A 24,749-nucleotide genomic window follows, 5' to 3' on the forward strand; every position below is an offset into this window, starting at 1 on the left:
TTATCACCTGAGTGTGTCTTTATTTGCCAATATACACATCATATTTGTCCGAACATTATCACACCAGTTAATCTAAAATTCTCCAAGTAGAAGATTCATGACACCAACAAAGACTGTGAGAAATGGACAGGAATTGTGGGAACTTAGGAAATTTGGAAACAGAGCCAAAATTTAAGTTTTTGCTTCTAACGCAGACAGCAGTTCAAATAGTTGACAAAGTATTCCTGTCTCCTAAAAAATGAAGTCTGTGATGTGTGTTTAAAATTAATGAATTCCAAAGGAAAGTGACAACAACAAGCTTTAAAAGTTGTGTTTGTTTTTTTTTTTCTTTTTTCAAATACTTTCCAGCAATTAAATCAACATGCAAAAAGCTGATTCCACACACAGAAAATAATCGGAATTAACCAAAGGATCGCTCCTGTCCCAGAACTGACAGAAATACATTGCACAGAGTAAACAATACGTATAGAGCAAACCAAATAGAAAATGGCAGCTGCAAAGCTTCAGGTATGTTAAATGACTATTTTAATGTGACAGATCCACAGTCTGAAAGTATACTACAGCATGTTTTCATCTAGCCAACATGGAATTAAAGTTACCTGTGTTGCACAGGTAAATACAGCGACAAATGGCTGGTGACATTTTGCCTTTCGCCAAAATCAGAATAGTAATGGAATGCATACATTGAAAGACCAGCTTTGTTGTGTGTTTTTTTTCCCAGAAAGAATGCTGACGACACTAACTAATCTTGCACACTGGAAACCCTCAAGTTTAATAAACACCAGCACAAAATGATAAAAGTCCTTTTTTTGCTAGTTAATAATAAAGAAAACAAGAAGTATCTGACATCACACGACTGGAGACACTGTAGATACAGTGTGACACATAATTATAAATCCTTCTGGGAATTCACTATTTGACACCCAATATGCAGATCCACACACTCACTGCCAGAACTCCATTTTCACCTGCTGTGGACTGAGACACCATGAAAGGAATGTCTTCATCTGGGTTATAATGACAGATTCAAACAAAGTCCTAAGAATTTAATAAGCCACATAAACAGTTGAAAACAGTCATTCACTCCATTTACTATCAAAATAAATTTAAAAAAAAAAAAAAAAATAGAGAGAGAGAGAAAGAATTGTAATTACTGCTTATTCAACTTAAAACCACAGAATAGGAAAAGAAGCTCAAGAATCCTGAAAGCAGAGAGAAAACACAGACTCCAAGATTCTGTACAGAAATGAAAGCACAACAACAGAATCAGCAAATTCAAGAAGGAAAATGAGCACTGATGTTTCATGTCTAAAAAGTTCAGCCGAAATGCTTTTTATAAAAGCATATAATTAGGAGCATGGTTGGTAACATGACTGCATAATACCCATTTTCTATCATCTTTGATTGACATATAAAAATAATTCTCCCATTTCTGTGCTAAACAGGACTTGCAAATATAACCTCTTCCCTTTAAAACTGTGCTTGGTGTCTTAAATGTTTAAGGCTATACACGCTCTGAATTTCAAGGAAATTCAAGTTGAAACATTAGTTGAAAACAGCGTTATATTACATAAATTACCCAGTGACGAAGATACCAGTAGAAAATGTACATATAATGCAACACGAGTCTGTTTCCATATAACCTGTATATGCTACACAGTTACTGTACAACACCAGGACTTCAGACACAGAAGCTGAATCTGTTCTCAAAACTGCACATTTCAGATCTATGTATAAATGGGCAAAATAAGCTAATTTGACAGCATTGAGTTATATTTTTGTGATGTGGCTTTGATTAAAAAACATAAAGAAATAGAAATTGAGCACATTGCTACCAATACGACAATGCTCAACTAGTCAGAAAAGAGGTATCTCAAATTCTCAGCTGTGAGTCACATTTACAGAAGCTCATTTTATATTTGTTCAAAAAGATCTATTAAGTCATTTCTGTTTTAAATAATGGTCCAAACATTGTTTGTCTGAAGAATTATAAACAGCCTTGGTTCTTTGGTTAACACCATGTGACTTACATCAGACACAGGAATCAGCTGGGAACGAACAGTCGTGTGAGGAGGTTTCTGGAAAGGCAGGATGAGGGAGGAAAGGGAAAAGCCTAAATCTCAAAGAAATGCATCGTGTCAAACTGTACCGCTATTGGAAACCTCCTGTACTAGGGATAATCAGGTTAAGACATCTCGAGTTGCAGTAACATTGCTTACACATGATACATTAGTTTCTCTACATATTGGTCTTATACAAAAGAAACAAGGCACCGAGTGCATCGGTGGCATACAGGCAGTATAAAAGTATGCAAGAAAATGCTACATACCCTTTATTTCATACGCTTATTAAAAATGTGGTGAATGTGTGCTATCTCTATGTAATATAATGCTTCACAAACCCAATTCCTTATATCCCAGTGAGAGAATGAATTAAAATGTGAAGCACATTTTAATAACCTTGCTGATAACAGCACAACTCAATATTTGTATTCACTACGATCAGTTATTAGCTTATAGTCACCAGAAAAACATGTTCAAAATTACTGAAGATCAAGGGAACTATAATCTATAACTACGCTTTTGGGACAGAGCCAGCAGCCTTTACTCACAACAGATGTCCCGCTAAGAATGGAGAGGAGGCTCAGTTTTACCACCATTACTCACGTTAATAGTACCTTCCTCTGAGTTACTCCAGAGAAATAAATGGAGTTGCTTATGGGGAAAGGTACTACACAACGTGAAAGAAGTGTGGCTAAACCAAAACCTGAGTGAAAGGCAGTAGGTTCAGGCCCTTAGTCATTATATTAGCACTTCAGATTGTGTAACAGTGATATAGCTTGCTCATAGAGCATTTAATTTCAGATTGTTAAATCACCTTATAGAAAAATAGGTAAGAAAGCTCTGTAAGAAAGTATATATAGTATATAAGGAGAAAATTCTCCTTAAAAAAAGCAAAGGAAGGGAAACATTGAATAAAAGGTTTCACTAATTACACTTGGTCAGGAAAATCACATTAAAAACAGTTATCATCATAAACAAAACAGTACGGAGCACTAATGAACCTTGTGGTTTACTGGAAAGGACAGCAAATTAGCTGTGTGTAGTAAAAAAAGATCATTGCTTTATTTCCTTTTTTCTTTTAATTCTTTTTTTGTAAATATTCCCTAATACATTCAACTGCTTAGAAATTTTCTTAAAATGTCACAATAAGCCATTTGCAAAATTTCCTATCAAAACTTGTTCAAAGCCCTGCCATTTGCTTGCATTACAGCCAAGAAATTACCTTACATCTTAAAGCTATGATAATGCTTCTGGTTAATCCTGAAAATTCAAAATCATGCTTTGAAAATGAATTAAAAGTTATAAAGCAATCCACTTTAAACCCCTGGCATGCACTGACTGCCCACAGGATTTGCAAAATGCAGCAAAGGAATTAACTTGATACAATGGGCAAGACTCCTGTTCTCAGAACTAAGAGAAAGAAGATGACAGCAATTACATCCCTGAACGTCCACGAGGTATTCCTTCAGTAGTATGGTATTACCGCTTCTCTCCTAAGCATTATTCTCAGAGACGTGCAGCTTTTGGTGGGACTGTACCAACCCTATCAGCAGATGCTTCCAAGAAGCAAATGACTGCCCATTTCCTGGGCATTGCTGTTTCTTGGTTTTCATCCCTAAAGCAGCAATACTATCCACTTTCCTAAATCCTGGCCTATCCTTCCCCACACAGATTTTATTCTATATTACACAAGCAAAATCCGATCCAGCAAGTATCAGACCTACTATTAGTTCAGACACACCATGTCAAACGTGCACTAAGCTTGCTAACATTAGAACAGTTGTGCCATATTCAGGTAGGCATAATACAAACAAATACATTAAGTGCTTAAGATTTCTGCATAGTGTGCAGAAAGGAAGAAACCCTGCTTGAACTTAAGGAGGGGCAGTGGTAAGTTCTTAAGGCTAAACTAATCCACATCACTGTAGGCCAGTCTGTACTCACCCTGCACATAAACACTTACCTACTCTTCTTTTCTCTGCAAAATACGCTAGGTTAAAAGCCCTGGGGATCCCATGAAGAGCAGCATGTGTAGCTTTACATGCATACACTCCTAAATGCACAAGACACTTTCGATGAGAAGGGTCCTCCAAGGACCACAAGGCTCCATGAGTGGAATTGGAGTCTACCACTGCGTGAAGCCATTTCTTATTTTAATGCTTTCACTCTCAGATAATGTCTATTCATCAGGCATCATTTCACTGAAACAAATGCTCCAGTGACTTTCCCCTCAAAAATTACTACCAGAACAAAGTAGCCTGAAACCCAGCTGTGATATACTATAAGATCTAGCTACTCATTAAATAGACCAACAAAATAAAAAATTATTGACGGCTTGTTTTAACAGTAAACTTTGCCAAATATTCCAGTGCAAGCAATCAAAATGTTTGGTGACTGCTTTAACAATTTTAGGTTTTTGAGATATTCCATATCCACAGGAAAAGAAGAAACAAAAATAAGAGATACGCAAAGGATTAAATAATGAATTTGTGGTGGTACCTTGATATTTGTTTCTCTTACATCTATTCATCACTGGAATCTCATCTGCCTGTGCTGTGGCTGCCATGCTGTATTGCTTCTTTAATTTACTGGTCATACCACACGTAACATTTTCAGGGTCAGGTCTTCTCTCCTGATGATGCCCATAGGTTCCTCTCATACATATTAATGGCAGGTACGCATGCACATCCAAAAGAGAATTAAACAAACGTTTAATTGCTATTGAGAATTCAGCTTAGGATGAAGTCAATTCTGCCTTGCAACTGACAAGCTGTAATATTAAAGCCTGCTTTAGACAAGGTAGCCTTTTTCTTTTTTATCATACAGAAAAGTGTAAGGAAGAAGGGCTCAGCACAACTCCAGGTTAAACAAAAAAGCATTCTGCTGTTAGTTCCAAGCAGGAACAGCTCAGGCCAAGAGGCTTCCCATCAAACATCATTCAGTCTTTTTGTTAGAATTCATATGCGTTAAGAGCAATCTGTATTCAAGTCCTGCATTAAAAAGTCTCCATGGAAAAAAAAAGTTTGTCTTGTCTTCTGTTTCATCACATTAGAACTGATGATTTACATTTCAGGAAACTTAGAGAGCTGGGCAGGTCACAGGATTTTGCACCATTACCTTATGGTAAGAGTGCAGGATGCCCTCGACTTCTAAACTCCAGTAACTGCCGCAGACAGCTTCTCAAGTTGCTGGGATCAGGAGCAAATCATTAAGAAGAGAATAAATCAGTAACACAAACAGCTCTGAAAAAGCACTGCACTTGCCATCAGAACAGCTGCAAGAATTTACAGGTGAAAACATTTCCTAGAACAAATAACAAAAACAAAACAAAACCAAAGAGTTTTCAGCTTCAGTATTCTCTCCATTGATAAATAACCTTCAACTCTAGTAAAAGCAAATACATTAACCCAAAGGCTCACCTTATTTGTAATCTAATTATTAGTTAGAGGATTGTAAATGTAACCAGATAACAGATTACATCACGTTCCTCCAATAGCAGAAATTATACCTTGTGTGGTTCCTTCCTTTGCTGTCAGACTCAGTGTCTGGTTACAGAGTGGCTGCCTCTGAAGCCCTGAGCATGAGGCAGCACCACAGAAACCAACCTCTGAATCTCACCAGCACTACCCCCTGAGTAGGGAGTGAAAGCATGGCTCTGCTTACTCCATGTCTCCAAGTATGTGGGAGACAGCAATATCCTACAGAGACTGCAAGTCTCATCCTCTTGAACAGTGATTTCATACTTCTGTACTAATTGCAATCTCGCCCATACCACAGACTGGGAAAGGAACTAACCCATCTTCTACCATATTTATTATCTTTAATAAGAGTTTACCTTTGAGAATATCTACGTGAAATGTTCTAACCATTAAAATGATTGGATTATATGCAAAAAGGATAGAATATGTTCAAGAATAGAGCCTGTAAGAACTTCACTGTTCTACAGTTAAACCTTTGCTGGCAGGAAACATTCTATTCAAAAGTTTTCATCTCTGTGCAGCATATTGACAAACAGAAAAGCAATTAAATAATTTGGTAAACTCCTCCAAGTACCAGTTGTACTTATGAATAAAGATAAGCAACAAAAAGCTATGAAGAACTCAAACAAATCTGAGTAAAACACAAATGCTTGTTTCTAATTTGTTTCAAAAACTTTGTTCTTTAGAAATTCTCTTCCACGCTTGAGATTTAGCTGAATGAACAAAAACACAGTATATGTATAAACCCCTATACAAGGGTCTTACACATCCAAGGCAAATTTCAAATGGGAGAGAATTGGTTCACTTAAAACAACCAGAAGAACAAAATGATGAACAAAGCATAAGAATTGCATCTATGTGAAGGAAGAACAACATGACAGCTACTGATACTGTAACTAATTCATAAAAATGCCAGGGTGAATCCAATTATTGCTGTGACTGGTTTTACATGGAAAACTGGTATTCTACCACCTGAAAATTAAATATTCATTTCCATTCTCTGCTGTTTCCAGCCTTTACTGAATAAATACAAATTAGCCAACCTTTCCTCTGTGAAGCACAAACTGGAACCAGATACCATGGGATGAGTGACATAATCTGGAAAGGGATTCCTTTTCCCAAACATGTCCAACAGAGATTGTAATAAATGTCTGCTGTGTCTAAATAAAGGTTTCAGTGTCTTAGAATTTGGTTGTTTACATGTAAAACTGAAACAATGCAACCTACAAACAGAAACCAAGTCATGACATCCCTAGTTTAGTTTGGATTCTATGAGAGGCCATATGCTGTACCTTCCAAATTGGCTTCTTCATTTGTTCATTGGCAACATTAAATATACCCTCCATTAGAATTAACTTCTTCCATTTCTGCTGTTAAATACCATACATTATTTTACAAAGCAAGACCTGTTCAAAGAGACAATCATTAAGAGACACATTACAGCTTCAGGAAAATGCGTCTGAATATCCACAAACAGCATGAGTGAAAATAGTTCCATGTCCACTGAAAAATTGCTTTTGATCAGCTTTTAAGTCAGAATTTCTACTGTAGGAAAGAGAAAAGTATTGGGGAGAAAGTCTGAGCAATTTCCTTATGCATATAAAATTAATGTGGGTTTTTGTGTTGTTTTTTATTTTTAAATTAAATGCTACACTCAACAGTGCACTTCAGGAACTGTGGAACAAGAACTAGAAGAAACAAACTGCACTGTAGCACTGCAAGATCTTTCCAAGTTAGAGAGGTTTGGGATTATTTCTATGTAGTAAAATAAGGCTTCCATAAATGAAGCAGCAGGGAAAAAAAGGAAAAAAAAAAAAAAAAAAAAAAAGGCCTGCTAATCTTTAAATCTTAAATCTTTACAACCAGAAAACCCAAATAAACACATCAGAAGGCACCAATTAAACTAAGTGGAATTACAGTGTCCTTAGAAAGGCCCTAGTGAAACTGCTAACTAGCGTGAGAACTTGAGAACTACATGAAACACCTTATCCTATAGCTGCCATCTCCAATCTCACTATACTCAACTGTATCCTAAAGCCAGGATTGTCCAAAAGTATTATAAAGAAATTCAGCTAAAATAAAATTGTTCTAATCAGAATGCTCGAGGCTACCACTAAGTCTCTCAACAAAATCCTAAAATTCACTTTTCTACCTACCAAGTGCTAAAACAGTCCATGAGATTTCACACTAGTAAGACATCAACATCATTTGTAAGAAAAATTGTTCCGTGCAGCAACAATTAAAAGCAAATGAATCATCACCACAGGCGAGTATCTGAAATAGGAAGCTTTTAAAAACAATAATTACTCAACAATTGACAATTTCACTGATCTGAATTGGGTTCAGCAGTCAGACAATTAGTGCGACTCCCACTAAAATGTTTGGGACAAACTGGAGTCTTGGAAACACAGTTATTTCGCTAATTTCAGTGGAATCCAGAAGCTTATTGTATATCAGATAGAGAACTTTCTTGTGATACTGTGGCTTCTCAACTGTGTTGTTGGAAAGCTGTGCCTCCCATCCTGAACATAAACAAAGAAAATTCCTATTAGGGGCAGGAAAATTCATTCAGTTGCTGGCACAGCACTAAAAAAGAAAAACAGAAAACCAAAAGCTCACTAATGCTGTCTTCTCTAAGAAGAAAGGTAAAAACTCCTGGTCTGCTCTGTGCTTCCAACAAACAGCACTGAGTAGTCCCTCAAACAGCTCAGAAGAGTTTCAAATGGATGTCTGACTTAAAGTCGTAATATTTCTCGTTTGTTCTGTGTTGTTCAGCTGCTGCCACTATTTTCAGTCTTTCAAACCTAGCTTCTAGCTGCTGACATTTTAAAGAAACCCATATTGATTTGTTTAACAAAAATATTTAGTAAAATCGTGCTCTATGAGCTTCCTACATTGGAATACATGAACACAGGAGGTGCTTTCAACAGAAAGTTACATAGTTTTACAGTACAACCTGTCTAAGGAGATTTGGAAGGGACCAAACTACTGATCTGGTCTCTTTGGATTAGGCAGAAGTACAGGCAAAGGGGAAAAACCCAATTTATGCCATATATAGAGCTCATTCCTGTCACGTATTGAAGAAACATTTATGTCAAAGTTCACCTGATGCCCAAATGCTAGTATTTTTCAAACCAATTGCATATCAAAAATGAAAACTTAATTGTACTAAGCTCCTGGAAAGAAACTCAGTGTAAAACAACACTGTATTCATACACACCATATTACTAAATGTTCTTCTCCCCCAGCATGGGTTTTTTTTTTCCTGTTTGTTTGGTATTGGTGTTTGTTTTTTGCTTTACAGATCATCAACCTTTTCACATAGTGCAAATTATTGACCCTTAGTCTGAACACAGGCAGGTCAGAAGCTACAGTCTTACAGCATTACAAAAAGTACACAAAAAGGAGCTTACACCAGTTTGGGAAAGTTCACATAAAATATTACTGAGTTGAAAAACACAAAACAATCCAAACAAATACAGCATCAGGTGGATGGGGGAGGGGCTGCTAACATATTCGCATACAGCAAGGCTCCTCTGACACCAAGGAAGTGTTTGATATTAAGTGAAGATTATACATTAAATCCCACCATTCTGCAGGTTGTGCACACTTTAAGATGGAATGTTGATCGCATTTTCCATTTTTCACTTCCACAACAGCTCTGCAGACTGTGACTTGAAATGATCATCATCTCAAAAGACACAATTCCCTTAAAACCATGACTGCACTTTGAACTCTTCATTAAGATTCTAGTAAAGTATGCCATCTACATACTTGCTGTCCTTTAGATTCTTTCATTTCAGTCCAGTGATTGAGTTCATCTTCTCCTGAGCTGTTGAGACCTAAGGATATCCACCCTATCATCTCTTTCCGTTTCATGCTGCGCTTATTGTATACAGACAATATGAGCGTAACATCCGAAAGCTGAAACAGCGCCACTTGGAAAACGAAGGTTTCTTTGTATACCGGATTTGGCTGTCCTCGTCGGATTGAAGTTTTGCATTTGGACATCTCTTGCCCCATGGAGTTGAGGAGTGTTAATTTAACATATGTATCTACAAAAGAAATCATAATTTTGAACGTCAGATACCTTAGAACAAAAGCTTTTGATGATGAGATATTTACAAGATTCAAGGATATGGTGTATACCAGGTGACTGAACACAGCTCAGACTAGACACACGAAAAAGATGGCATGTAAGCAAAATATTACAAACACGGTAACAAATTAACTGGCTTCAATACTACGTAAATGGCTTAAATTAAAGGTATACCTCATAATCCTTCTTCCCATACAGCCCCCATTTGTTCCAAGCAAACTTCAGTTGCATTAACACTTAGCAAGCTCAAACTAGCCACGACACTGTAAAGCATACCACTGAAATTTCAGAGAGTAAGAATGAACAAAAATTGAATCAAGGTAAGTAGTGAAGAGAAATAAAAACAAAATTTAAAAGACCACATGTACATATGCAGTGATGATATCACAACAGCCAAAATTAAGTGCTTAAGAATAATCTCTGCATGGATGTGGTTCTCACTTTGGGCTCTTTGAATTTATTCATTTTTTTTAGACCAAAACTTCGCAAAGTGCATCAAAAGGTGGAATTTTGCACAATACCAGCTTTCAGTTCCTAGATTCATGAAAGGATACACTTTTGTTTTCTTAACATGATTCAATATGCTAGCATAAAGCATAGCTTGTTTGGTGATCTTAGGAAGCAGATATAGGAATCTGATGCAAGTAAACGTGGCTGGCACACACTGAATACCAGTATATGGGTTTAAATACTTCTTTTTAAAGCTCTGTTTTCACGTGACTAGAAGCACTAAGTGACGCTCCTGCAGAAGGATACGTACTCATGAAGATATAACTGATTTTAAGAAACACAAATGTGTTAAGTAATCCAATTTGTTTTCTTTTTTATTCTTTGTAACGATACTGTTACTAAATAATGTTAAAAAACTCAAGTTTCTCTAAAAAGAAACACATTGCACACTTCCACTTTGCAGGTACATTGAAGTTCCACTATCCATTATCAGAGATAGATGCAACTTGTGAACAAGAGAATGCAAGAAATAATAAGCATACACATTTATAAACCAGTATGGTAGGCAGCTGTGGATAGCTTTACTGCTGGCAAGTTTTCTTTGCATGAAAAAGACAACATCCAATTAGTTTCTACAGGAACTCACCTCGGATTATATAAACCTGTCCACCTATCAAGTGTTTTAGACAACAGAACAGTCCATCTGACAACAGAGGGTGGAAAGCAGTAAAAGAAATAATGACCAGATGTCAATAGCTGGGTGAGAGAGGATCTAAGGTTAAAGTTTAAGAGGTAACACCATTCACAGGACTGGAAGAACACAAAACCTTAGCAGCATAGATCAGAATAAGGATTGAACAAAAGGATTGTTGGGTAAAATTTCATGAAATGATACTTTTGTGCAGTTTTTGTGTAATCTTGAACAGAAATTACACTGCTTGTATAGTGGATTGTCTTAGCAGTTATAGCTACAGGGTTCTAAAGTACACAGAAAACAGAAAGAATCATGAAAATGATTAGGTTATAGAAGACTGGGTAAAGAACTCTAACCATTTTATCAACACTTATGCTTTTTCATGCAAACTCCAGCATATTAGAAAAACTGCACACAGTGGTTAAACTTCTTACATGAAAAGCAATAAAGCAAAATATCATTGTACTAAAAAAATAAGATTCTAATGCCTTTAGGTGTTACAGTTATGGGCAAATAATTGTAATGCTTTGAGTAGTGATGGAGCTGGGCATAAGAATAACTGTAACCTAAGCTCTAGAAAAAGCTGAGGGAGGCTTAAATCTGAATTTCATATATGGATCTGCCTATACAAAATGTACAGATCTCACTTATGAAAACTCATGTCCATGGATCTGTTTCTATGCTTTGTCTCCAAATAGGTGATTCTAAGGGGAGCTACCTAATTATTAAAAAAGTATTTGAGATTCATCTTTTGCCTTCCTTCTCTGTCAGTGTCAATGAAGGCTGGCTAAATTGGCATGGAAAATACAGAGAGCAAATCAGAATACAGCTGAACCAAATGTAATTAATGATTGAAATAAGACATGGGTCTAGAATGAAAGACAACAGCATCAGTCTCAACTTATTTGGCTTACTTCCTAAACTCTGAAGACAAAGTGAGATGTGAAAATCACTTACAAAATGTTGTCAGCCTGCTGGATAATCTAATAGTGCCATACAAATCTGAAGATTAGGAAACAGAAAGGATAGGCTAAAACCTGAGCCTCAGGACTAAACCAAGAGGAACAGGTAGGTAAGTCTGGCTACAACTAATGTTAATTAGACTCGACATCTAAAGAACAATTTTAAAAGTTCGTTACTGAGCTTTCTCAAGCTTTATCAAATAATCAGAGACAGTAAAAATATTCTTCATGTGACATTCCATCTGGCTCAATTTAAAGTATAGAAAGTTCACAGATATTTCAGACAAACATATTTTTGAACAAATGCTAATTACAAATCTTCCTTCTGCACAGTATATATGCCAAAGGTCTCAATTTGCTTCTACATTGTCTTTGATGACATTCCTAAATCAAATACATTTCTACCACATATACTGCAGCCTTTGATTGCTTATGTGCCTGAGTATCAAATCCTCTAGGAAGAGCAATAACTCTTCATAGTGTTTATATTAATATCAACTGGCATGTACTTTCTCTTTAAACACTAACTTTTTATTCTTGGCCTGTGATGTGAGGCATTAGTAATTTAGCAATTAATCAGTATGAGAAAGGTAATTTATTAGTCAGTCATCATGAAAAATTAAAGCAGGCTTGTCAACTTACAATTAATATTTTGAATTTTAGATTTTTGCTATTTCCCAACTGACTTGAAATAAAACATGAAACAGATTAGTTGATGATTGCTCTATTTCATTTTCATTGGGCAAGACTAAATGATAGCATTGAAGTCCTTACTACCAAGAGCCCCACCAGTACAGAAGCATTAGGATGAAAAACGATTTTCACTCACTGGGTGGTCTGTTTGCTGCCAAGTTTTTGAAGTGGCTGCCTTTTATCACTTCTGCTGATAATCTTCCAGTTGTAGCATTATAAAGGAGGCCAACGAGGATTTCTGGAGCTGAGCCATGCACCAGAGACTGACAAGAGGAGGTACTTTCACTGCAGGACACTTCTGACATGCTCATTTGAGAGTCACAACCCTACAAAATACAGAAGAAGTTCTATGAATTCTATTGAACGACATTACTGGGAAGATAATTTTTAGAATAACACATTAGAAACTAGAAGAGCAGCTCATTGACAGTAACAGAAGTACCATTCAGCCACCCAAGAAGAAACATACTAAATATAATATCAGTTCACACGTGCCAGAGGTAACAAAAACTTGAAGTAGTCTGGAATAATTCTTAATTTTGTGTTTCCATTGCTTCACCATTCAGGAGATATAATTGTAGAAGATGAAAAGCAGCTTTCATGGTCCCTACTTATTTCAACTGAGAAGATAAAACATGCAATATAATTAGTTAGCTTCTTGGAGAATATTAAACGTTGCAGCCCTCCTTTACTTTCCAAGAACAGAAAACAGTAGTGGAATTTTGTAGTTAACTGAATGCAGGAAATACTTATTCACTCCATGTAAATGTTATTCTATTGACTGAAAATTTCTGACTAGTAAAATAACAGAATACATGCAAATAGAATCATGTGCTCTTTCTAGAATAAATTGGTTTACAAGGAACTTAATCCGGAGATACAGAATTGTAACAGAACCTTTGTCCTAAGTGGTGAAGGAAGAATGTTACCTCAAGAGTAACATCTTCTTTACAGAACATATCCAGGAAGTTTGATAGAAGCTTCTAGTGGCAGTCTAGCTCCTTGTCACTTAACATCCGGTGGCATTAGCAAATAAATTCTTACAACTAAAGAAGGACCTGAAGAAAATTCTCTATCAACCATCCTCCAAATCTGCAAAATCTGATTTAAAATCCCTTGGTTATTTTTCTGGGAGTTCTTTATTCAATTCTGAGAATAAGATTAAAATGGGTTATACATTCAAAATTGTTGAAAATTAATTATGCATTTATTAATTATGCATTTAGTCTCTTGTTCATAGCACCCTCAAAACAGGAAGCTTTTGATTCTGAACTTCAACAGGAGTTAGCAAAGCAGAAAGTTTAAAAGAATGATGTTTGATTCAGCAGTCAGTATATACTGCACACACAACTGAAAAGCTCAGCTTGTCACTGCAGTTATTATTTACACCTTCTAGTCTTCAAAAAAATTTAACACACTGTACCTATGGTGCTTAGTCATATTATTCTGGGGGCAATGAATTTGAACACAGTCAGCCTGATACTGTTCAAAGCTTCGTTGTCTAGTTTGATTGCAATCATGCTGTAAGCCCACAAAGAAGACATAACACAAGGCAAGCAGCTGTGCAAACACTCCCACCCAAACCCTCCAATGGCTCTGATATCTGTACTAGGGAGATGATAGTACGTTTCCCTGGATGTGACTTATCTATACAGATAGTGATGTGATATTGCTCCTGAGCCAAAGGGGCTCAGTTTAAACAAGCTTATGCAGAGCTAAACTGATTACAATAGAACAGATTAGAATCAGAATAAAATTCCACTAAAAGTAAATACTAAACCTGAATGGCAACAAGTCCTGAAGTACTTTGAATGGAAAGACAAGTAGCTCCCATGCAATATAATAGAGAAAAGAGAAAACGACTGAAAAATTAAGTAAGTGTGATATTGCAAAATTACATAAGGATGAGCTTATATTATACTACAAATATTATACTTTACAGCAAAATCCTGACTGGCTGAGAGTATGACAAGACTGCATTTGCTGAAGCCAGGGAAAAGGATCTCAGTGTCTGAATAGAGAGATGATAGAAACGTAGCTGATGTTTTGGATCTGTAAGTGGGGGGAAATGTAACTAAATGGCTGTACCTTAGTACTGCAGAGTAGAAATAATGTGTAGGTATAGAGGGTCCAACTTAAACGCTCTCCTACAATATTTTCTAAAGCAAAATATTTTGCCTCTTATTTTAAATCAGGAGGCAGGTTTCAAATATAAAGAATACTGTTCTTTTCCCAGGATGTAATGAAGTTATTAATGTCTTTCCATCCACACGCTTAAAGACTTTAAAATTAAACAACAGAAAATAAATCACTGAAGAAACAACCTAAACAAATTGGTTTTTACCATCTCACACACACACACCAAAATCTCCAAACAAAAAACAATGAATTAAGAATATATTTTTTCCAGTTTTGAACCAGAAAATTCTAACAAAACAAAATGAGGGAAGTAGAAAAATGAAATAGTGAGATGTGAAGCAGAGTGAGAAACGTTAATGCGTCAAAACAAGGTTAAGCAACATAAACCAAAAGTCTAGTTTCTGTGTCTATAATTAGGGAGAAAGCAGAACTGGGGGACAAATGGCTGAAAGATATGAGGCAACGAGGAGAAGAAGGTGAGATTATATTTTGTTAAGGTTTTCTGGTTTCGTTTTGAAAGAAAATGGAAAGACTGAGGAAGTGAAAGAGAAACTGTGGGAAAACACTTCATTGTTTTAAGCAAGGTATTCTGTGATATTCAGAACCATTATCAGGTAAGTAACCTTATATTGTGGAAATCCATAAGCTACACTGGGACTTAAAAAATATAACAGACTTCTCCAAAATGCATTTAGCTTTATGTTTGTTTTTTCTTTTTACATAGTCAGAATACAAGAAGAATGCTAACACATTGAGAAATGAAGTTGCATTTTCACCTGTTCAAAATATAAGCTTCATGATCAAGTGCCACATTATAAAACGCTAATGCTGCAATTTCTAACAGGTACAACATGAATAGAAACTTCACTTTCATACTGTCACACGACAGTACTACCAGACTGTTTTAATGTGTATAAGTCTGCACTCAATCCAACTTTAACTTATGTTAATTCCACTTTGATAGTTTCACTATGCGAAATGTAATATTTAGAACCAAAGTGTCCATTTCTTTGAAATTATCTGTCTATATATATATTTATTTTCATAATTCTTGCCTCTCTTTCACTATAACCACATCATATAGTCTAATATGCAGGAAAAACAGACTAAGGTTTCACAATAGGAAAATGCCTTTTAAGATCAGTGAAGTATCAGAATAGACTAGTGAGAAATGTAAAAAAAAAGTTTAACTGCAAACTCTGAAGAACTTAGATGAAATAACGAGGTATGGATGATCTTGTCACAGTAGATTCACTTCAGCTCTTTAGCTGAAATGCATCTTCATGTTCTTTCCAGGAAATCAGTGCTAAAATTCTAAATTATTTTTCTCAATGTAGCCATAGCAAATTGATTTTATTAAAAGTAAATATAAACAAGCAAAATCTTGACCTAAAGACTCTTCCAAATATTTGGTTCAAAGTCAGCCTTGCTATGGTGAATTAAAATTTTTCACCTTCAGTTTTATAACACGTATCCTGCAGGACAGCACTTACTGACAAAACTAAGCTGATTTTATTTGATCATCAATTACAAGAATCGTTGCTTTTCACTGCATTATAGGAGCAATACATGCTATGTCCTACAAAACCATAATTACTTCAAAATATTCTCCCTGATGACGTTGCATGTTTTATCTAGGAAAAAACCCAACACTTCATAAATACATAATAACACATTTCCATAAAATGGTATTTCTATTTCATATGTTCCTAGTGTACAAAAGTCAGTAATTAAAAACAACACCCTTTTCTTACCAGTGCCAACAGAACAAAACACATACCATACACGATGCAAGACCCAAACTTCTAAGATGTATTTTCTAATAATCTTTTCACTCTCACAACACAGAGAAACTTATTCAACAATGATAATATACGTAAAAAAATCATTTGTCTTCAACATAATTTTACTGAAACAGGGTGCTTGTTACTTACATATTCATATCCTACTGTTACTTTTGTATATTCTGAATTTCTACTTACAAACTCTTTTAAGCCAACTGAAGCTTATCACTACGAAAAATGGGACCATGCTTGGAGGACAGTTAGAAATTCATTCCCCTCCTTGGATAGGTTAAAATCATGCCTCTTTATGCTTGCAAAACAAGAACATCTGAGTCTCTTGGCTTTCCAAAATATACACAGGAAAGATGAAACCTTGCTGACAATCCTTCAAGCAACAAAAATTTGATTCACAGCATGTTACATGTCAAATTTTAAATGTTAATGTTATACCACTAATCTTTTAAACAACTTCTTTGCACATTACTTTCTTCTATTTCTATGGCAATACTCAGAGAAGTATATTTCAGTCCTAACTAGGCAAAGCAGGAACTGTATTCAGGCCTTCAACATTTTATATAAAAGCGTTCATGCCTCCTAATCATCAAACAAATGCTGACACTCTTGGTCCACTCTGGTGCAAAAGCTCACTGAGAAGGCATGGATGCTTTGATACCTGTCAGCAAAGTGGAACTCTGTTCCCTAGCGCTAGTAGGACGTTGACCCTATTTCTCCTGGTTCATGGAAGAACAGTGAGGATGCATATACATAAAAACCGGAAGTCCTTAAAAATCCAATAGCTGTAACAAAACAGTTCCTTAAAATAAACAACCGATACTCTTTCTGTACATCAATACCTAAATATCAAGTTTTTGCTTTTACAGGTAGAACTCAAGAATCATGTAATCATTATAATAATAGTAAATATTCCTGAAATAAGATTAGCAATAGTAATGCCAATGATAAGGTTTAGTAAAGACAGTGCAAAATATCAATTAAAGGAAGAGCTAGGATTGCTGTGATTTTTTTAGGTTACTTCCTGCGCTGTATTCCAATGTCATTTTGAAGCATCAACAATTTCTTACAGAACTTGACTTCAAGTGCCTGTCAATCTCTGCATAATCTAGTAAAAACACTTATTTAGTTAAAGAAATCCAATACTTTTGAAACCATACAAAGTTACCTAATCCTCACAACACAGTAGGGAAAGAATTTCAATTTGTTTTACAGTGGCACTTCCAGCTCAAATAAGAAAACACAATCTATTAGTATTTTGCTTTAAACTAATCACAGGAATTTGGAAACAAAGAAACAGTTTTATCCATCTCATAAAGACTGAAGCTTAGGAAAGCATCATTATTTACGACAGGTAATTATTTGTTGTTTTGGCGTGTTGTTTTTGTTTTGCTCAGCTGTTACCTTGAAACAGGTTCTAATTAGGTATGATGTGTGTTTTTATTCATGTACTTAAACACTTTACAGTATTAATAAGTAAGTCAATGTAAATCACTAACATGACACTAAATACTCTGATATTCCTACTACATAGCTTTGTTTTAGTAAACAGTTCATACTTATTTGGGGTAAAATAGTATGCTTAAAAATTACCAGGATATCCTACTCACAAGTTCCAATTGGGAAGGCTTTAGCAATAACATTCAACAATGATGGCACTCTTCACATCAAATACGGACTTTAAAGAATTATTAAACTATTGTTGATGCAATTAAAATTTTTATCTGAACTGATAAAATTCATATTCCTCATCAAAAACTTTGTACAGATGTATAATTTTACAAAACACATTGTTTTTCATAAATGAAGCCCTGGAAGATCAAATGGAAAATATAGCCCTTCAAACACCACAGAGAAGCGTGGTTTAACCCAGCAAGCAGCTGATGCTGCACACCCCTTCACTCACTTCCACCCCTCCCAGTGGGATAGAACAGGAAAAAAAAAAAAAAAAAAAAAAAAAAAGTAGAATTCATAGGTTGAGATAAAAACTATTTCCTAAAACACTGGTGTTTTGACAACACTGCCTTTCTCCTAAAGCCAAAACACAGCATCATATAAGACAGGATGAAGGAAATCAGCTCTGCCCCATCTGAAAACCAGGACAGCAAGAAATGGAATCCTTACATTTCTACATACAGCTTTAATTTACCTCAGAAACTATAATGTTACAGAGCACAGATACACAATGATGGAAACAACAAAGTGAAATTCTTAGTAAAGGCAAAACAGAATTCTGCTTTCCTGAAAGACTTTAAACAATTTTACAGTGACATTTCTGTTGTTTTTTTGTATTTCATGAGTTTGGTAGCAGTGCTTTTTGTTTGAAAGTTTTTTTAAACTCTGCAGAACAAAACATTAACCGTCTGCAGGTATGGGACCATTTATGCTTTACTATTACTGGATTGGTTGCATTTTAAATTACAGCGTTGGTTTCCTTGCCATAATGTGAAAACGCACCTAGTCGCTCCACAGACTTAACGGGCCTGAAATTTGCACAGCAAGCCTGAGCAGTGGAAGAAATTCAAAATAAATGTACAATGGGATTTACAGCATTTACAAAAACGTTCTGTTTTCACATTGCAAAAGTCTTCTTACTGTTTATACAGCCATAGGCGAGAGAAAGAAATTGAACTCTGTTTTCTTAACTAAGACACACGACATAAAGAAACACTGCAGTACTAAAATGCTGTTAGCTTGTGTTAGAAGCTTAGTTCAGAATACCTGACACAAAACTCAGACATTTTACATGCACTCCTGATGAAGCTATGCTAACAACTCCTGCCCAAACTCATTCACATCTCCTTTCTTTACTCCCTGTCAAACATATGACAAGAAGATGTTATTGTAGGACAGCGTCTAAGACCACAGAGCACCCAGGCTCATTACCCAGCTCTGCCTCCGTGCTAACCGCCATTTAGAAAGCACATCCATCTAAGCACATTCATCTTTTAAGGCATTCCATACCATACGCTAACTGGGGAGAGAAAAAGAAAGTGGCTACTAATTTGATTTCTTCTTTTTTTTTCCCCCTTGATTACACTCTTTCAAATTGAGAAAAAGATTCAGTGATCAAACAGTAAGTGTAATTTATGAATAGTCAATCTATGGACTAATATTTGATTGCACATGCAATCAGTCATTGAACTGTTTTTCACAATGACCAAATCTATAACATAAAATGCACGTTTATGATACAATTTGTCAATTAAATTATTTGCTTTTAGTAGTTTGCCCAGCTCTAATTATGACTGCTAGAGGCACCCTTTTAATTTATTCAGTTCATGTTTAATCTCAGGATATGAGGATCACTAGGTACCTGCAATTAGAAGGGGTCTGCTTCAGACGAAGAGCTATCACAGCAACTACAAGGAAGGGTGAGAACCGGAGACAAGCTAGGTTCTCCAGGGACCAGCTGACAGCCGACTGAGCACAAAAGAAAGACAAACTGCATCATGAAAGATGCAGCTCAAGGTCAGGCACTGAGGGCTATGCCTGACAAGATGCTAGTATGTGAGGACAAAAAGATCCCTTGCAAAAGACACCCTATGAACAGAAATTTTTATCTGACACAAATACAAGCAGCTCTAATATATCCCTCAAAGCAATTGTCAGGAGATCAAGTCCAAAATGAAGAATGCTATCTCAGAACACTTACGTTACACTGCAACACTCTGGAGAGGAACCATTTAGTAAATAAACTGAAAACTAACTTTAGAAGTTGCACAAGTATAACTTATGAATTTGCAGGCTAGGTAACTTGATCTGTTTGTGTAGAGTCTCTGATCAGTGTTTCCCCTAATGGAAATACACTGGTAGAAAACAGCACACGTGCTTTTGCTGGAAGGTGCTCAAAGTTGCAAGCAGTAACCTGCTTCTGTGTTTTCCATTTTTCCCTTGAAAGACAGTAATAAAAGACAATACATTTTTGTATGTATGTATACAGACAAGCAAGAAAATACAAAGGATGCGAAAATAAAACAGCTGGGAAGCTCCATATCTCAAAAGGAAACAAAGTTCTCCTGGACTTGAAAGTTAAAGAATTTACCTCCACTAAAACATCTGACTGAGGAATATTTAAGCAGCAGCTTGTAGTCTTCAACAGAGGAAATTTCATGTTAGTGACAGCACCTTCATAGTATTTTCTTACAACTAATAGTTGTAAGTATGGGACTTAAATGGCTTCATGGTCTCAATCTAGTCAAGTGCTTCTTGGATGAATAGACTAATAACATGCCACAGATTGCCATGAATGGTTAGATGTACTCACAGAACAATCAGGAAAAGCAAACAACAATTCATTTTTAAATATGACCACTGAACTCCTGTAGTGGTAGGCCTGTATAAACTGACCAGATCCTATTTTTGAGCTTCTCTCCAGATCTAGAAGACTCAAGCAGAAGGAGACTCAGCTGACAGGGGCTGTGCTGTGGGTACACCACACAACGGGCACAAACAGTTGAGGCAGTAACAGCATTGAGAAAATAACAGCTGCTGATTGGAAAGTCCTTACTTAGGACACTGCCTTCAAATGCTGCATAACCAACCCCACACTGGGGAGACTGCTTCATTTGCCAAATATTGTTAAGTTCTCCTCTAGCCTCATTGACATGAGCACCACTTTCCAATCATCTTATAATATCCTTCAAAAAAGCGCAGACTTATCTTACTGTGTCAAAGAACTAGTTTTGATCTCCCATGTTTTTCACCACTTATTCAAATGAACTCCAACAACAATTCCCCTGATTACAATGCGTTTGATGCTAAATTACCCCTTACTTCAATGGACATAATTTGCACAAGCTAAATGGAAGCATTTATGCACCATAACATTGGAACCAATCCTTTTTCTTAGAATTCTAGTTGAATAACAGAATCATTGTCAAATGGCTTTGGTTAAAAGGGACCTTAGAGATCATATAGTCCCAACCCCCCTGCCATGGTCAGGGCTGCCCTCCCCTCCCCAGTTCAGGCTGTCCAAGGCTCCATTCAACCTGGCCTTGAGTAACTTCAGGGATGGAGCACCCACAGCTTCTCTGGGCAGCTGTGCCAGTGATTCACTGCACTCTAAGTGAAAAATTTCCTCCAAATACATAATCTAAATCTCTCCTCTTTTGGTTTAAAAATGACCCCCCTTATCCTAACACTATCAGGCCATATAAGAAGTTGGTCTCCCTCTTGTTTATAAGCTTCCTTTAAATACTGAAAGGGAACATATATAAATAAAATTCCATGAAAAAGATCATCTGTTTCCTAGACAAATCTTAATTACCTTTTCACTAAGTGACTTAAAGTATTAAAATGGTAGCTTCAGTTTAGTAAAATACAATCATTGCACATAAACTTTAGTATTTACCTTTCCAAATTAAAGCCTGAATAGATCATACCATTAAAATATAGCAGTGAAGTCATCAGTGGGACAAAAATACCAGATTTACACAAAACCTGTCAGTTCAACTCTGGCCAAGAATTCCCAAGAAAAAATATGACTTTCTGAATGTTCTTTTTCAGCAGTTTATGAAATGATAAATATCCATTAGCAGGAATAGCAGATATATGACACAAAGGGCAACATGGAAAAAATTCCTTAAGCCCCACACATAAGGAAGTGTACATGAGGTGATTAACACCAACAAGTATATTAAACAATTAACCACCATTCTCAGCGCTAGAAGTATTTCTATATGTTACATGAAGAAATAATCATATTGCTCAAAAATGTAATTAAAATATTTCACAGAATCACAGAATCACAGAATTGTAGGGGTTGGAAGGGACCTCCAGAGATTATCGAGTCCAACCCCCCTGCCAAAGCAGGCTCCCTACACCACGTCACACAGGAAGGCGTCCAGGCGGGTCTTAAATATCTCCAGAGAAGGAGACTCCACCACCTCCCTGGGCAGCCTGTTCCAGTGCTCCGTCACCCTCACTGTAAAGAAGTTCTTCTGCACATTCGTGCGGAACTTCCTATGCTGTACTTTCATCCCATTACCCCTAGTCCTGTCCCCACGCACTACTGAAAAGAGACCAGACTCACCACTATGGCTCCCACACCTCAGGTATTTATAAACCTGGATCAAGTCCCCTCTCAGACAATCTGGTTATTTATAGAAAAGACATACAAAAATAATCCCTAATGCACAAATGATTGCTCATACCATTCATCCCTTCACATATGGGTCACACTTAGGAGTTCAGTATATTAAAACTTTCTTTGGAAAGAAAGATAAATTTAATTTTCCACAGCAAACATATTGTTACTGACAATTCAAGATAAAGGATCACTCAATTTGCTCTGCAGACAGATACGTGTTTTTATCTTCAACTTCCTAAATAGATCAAAAATATAAAACATACCATTGTTGGTTTTCATTCTATATCAGAAAAGGAACCTGTGAGATGATGAAGAGGGCTACACACTTGTTTTGTTTTTTGTTGTTTGTTTTTTTTTATTGTTTCTAAAAGGATTTTCCTCAATAAGATGCGTATAAGATTTTATTATCGTACTAAAGACTGTTCTTCACCATCAGGAAAATTTCTTTGAGTAAGCAGAACAATGTGCAACTGAGAAAAATTCCATAGAGACTTCTTGAAGAAAAACAAACAGCATTACAATAAATTCAGAACTCCAAAACAAATGAACAAAAAATTGACAACCGTTGTGTTAAAGGGAATTTCTCTAATGTCATCAGGTCTTCCTAAGCAAACTATATTCATGAAAAGTAACAGTGCACACCACTGATATATTAACTTTTGATGCAATGGCCGAAATACAAAAGGAATTTCAGATAACAGCAATATATGCAATCTCCCTAGCTCATTTTGCTTCTGTTGCTTTTTGCCCATATACTGAATGTGGAAGGAAGCCTGAGATATTTCATTCAGTGTGTGATGAGAGCCGAGAATAGCGTGTGAAGAGGAATTCCCTTGTTACGTGGGAGAACTGTAGTGAACACATACCAAAGTGGTCTTGGGTAACATGATGGAAGAGTTAGAACTACAGAAGCAGAAGTGAAGTAGAACAAATGCAGGGGAAACCATGCAGAGGAAGAAAGGAGTTTTTGAAGAGGATCTATTAAATGGAAACATACCTTTTTATGTTACAGGAACGACTCAGTGAATGACTGTTAATGATTAATAGCAACAAGACTGTAAAAGCAGCTAGTGCAAGATGTTATATGAAAGGTAAGAAGATGACAAACAGGCTGAAGTCTTGAGGAAGAAAGTTTGTGAATATATTTGTAAAATATATTTGAATATATTTGAAGCCTTGAGGAGCTTTGGAATCTATTTAAGAGCATACAACCATTATATATTTACCATGTCGTGTACTTGTCCACATTTTAACAATAAATAGAGAAAGCTGCAGGCCCAGCTCATGTGAACATACCGCTATTTTCCAAATACACTAAACCTGCTGGTTCACCTTACTCAAACTCTCCTGTGAATAGCATTAGGTTAAAACTGAAAAAAGTACTAAACTTCACAGGATATTAACTGTTCTTATACAATCATAAGGTAGACAATCAGCTAATAAAATACATTAATATATTATGAGGCACAAACAGAGCAAATAAAATATATTCCTGCAGAAGTGATTAGCACAGATGCTTCAGTGGATTAGAAAATCTCTGTGACAAGAGGTATATTTAATATAAAATCCATATAATGAGAAACAGTGGAAAAAACAGGTTAACATTCATGTGTCCATTACTAATGTCATAGAAAGCTGTCAGCTACAAACATTTCTGAATACAAAACAACACTCTTCAACTGAGCAAAGTAAATTTAATTTAGAACTTAGAATATAACTCATCATGGATTTAATGATTACAAACATCCCTGAATCTCTCCAAGGTGAAACAACACTTACATTCTCCTATTAAGTAACTTCTGCCCGCCTTATGATTATAATGGCACAAAGATCACTGCTTTATTCAGATAAAAGCACAGTGGAGAAAGAATACAAACAGGGTGTGAGTGTACCCAGAGGTAAACACCTAAGAATAATTAAGTTAAAGGACCATGCTAGATAACAACTAATGATTATAAGTTGGCCAAGAAGAAATTCAGGTTGGAAATGAAACACTCACATGTTTACTAATGAAAATTCACAAGTCTGCGGTCAAGCTGACCTGACTGTTGATAATAACAGCTTGAACACAGTGACAGAGGACAGTCCCTTGCTTTCAGTAAAACAAACAAACAAAAAAATACGTTTTGCACTGTAGCAAAATAAAACAGTAGGTCTGTTCACTAAATGAACATTACATAGTTTACAAATACTAATAGAGAAATAATAAAGCAATTATAGTGAAATATAGGAATTTCTAAAGGTTTAGAAGTTGATTTACATAGTTAAAAAAACCAACAACTG

General features: G+C 35.9%; 1 protein-coding gene across 10 annotated transcripts in view; it reads right to left on the reverse strand.

The window, feature by feature from the left end:
• SYT14 (synaptotagmin 14) overlaps window positions 1-24,749 on the reverse strand; it is an 84,185-nt gene continuing 59,436 nt past the window's right edge. For 5 of the 10 annotated variants that reach the window (XM_015857366.3, XM_085543008.1, XM_015857364.3 and 2 more), the window contains 3 exons: window positions 12,577-12,766; window positions 10,738-10,794; window positions 1-9,597 (listed from right to left, as the gene is read on the reverse strand). In XM_015857366.3, the coding sequence (XP_015712852.1) occupies window positions 9,284-9,597; window positions 10,738-10,794; window positions 12,577-12,766 (561 nt within the window). In that variant the 3' untranslated portion in view covers window positions 1-9,283. The remainder of the gene's footprint in view (window positions 9,598-10,737; window positions 10,795-12,576; window positions 12,767-24,749) is intronic. The other 5 variants (XM_085543010.1, XM_015857367.3, XM_015857365.3 and 2 more) reach the window with 1 other exon arrangement.

The sequence above is a fragment of the Coturnix japonica genome, chromosome 3 (genome assembly GCF_054131305.1).
Source record: "Coturnix japonica strain WE chromosome 3, WE-NBRP24, whole genome shotgun sequence".
NCBI lineage: Eukaryota > Metazoa > Chordata > Aves > Galliformes > Phasianidae > Coturnix > Coturnix japonica.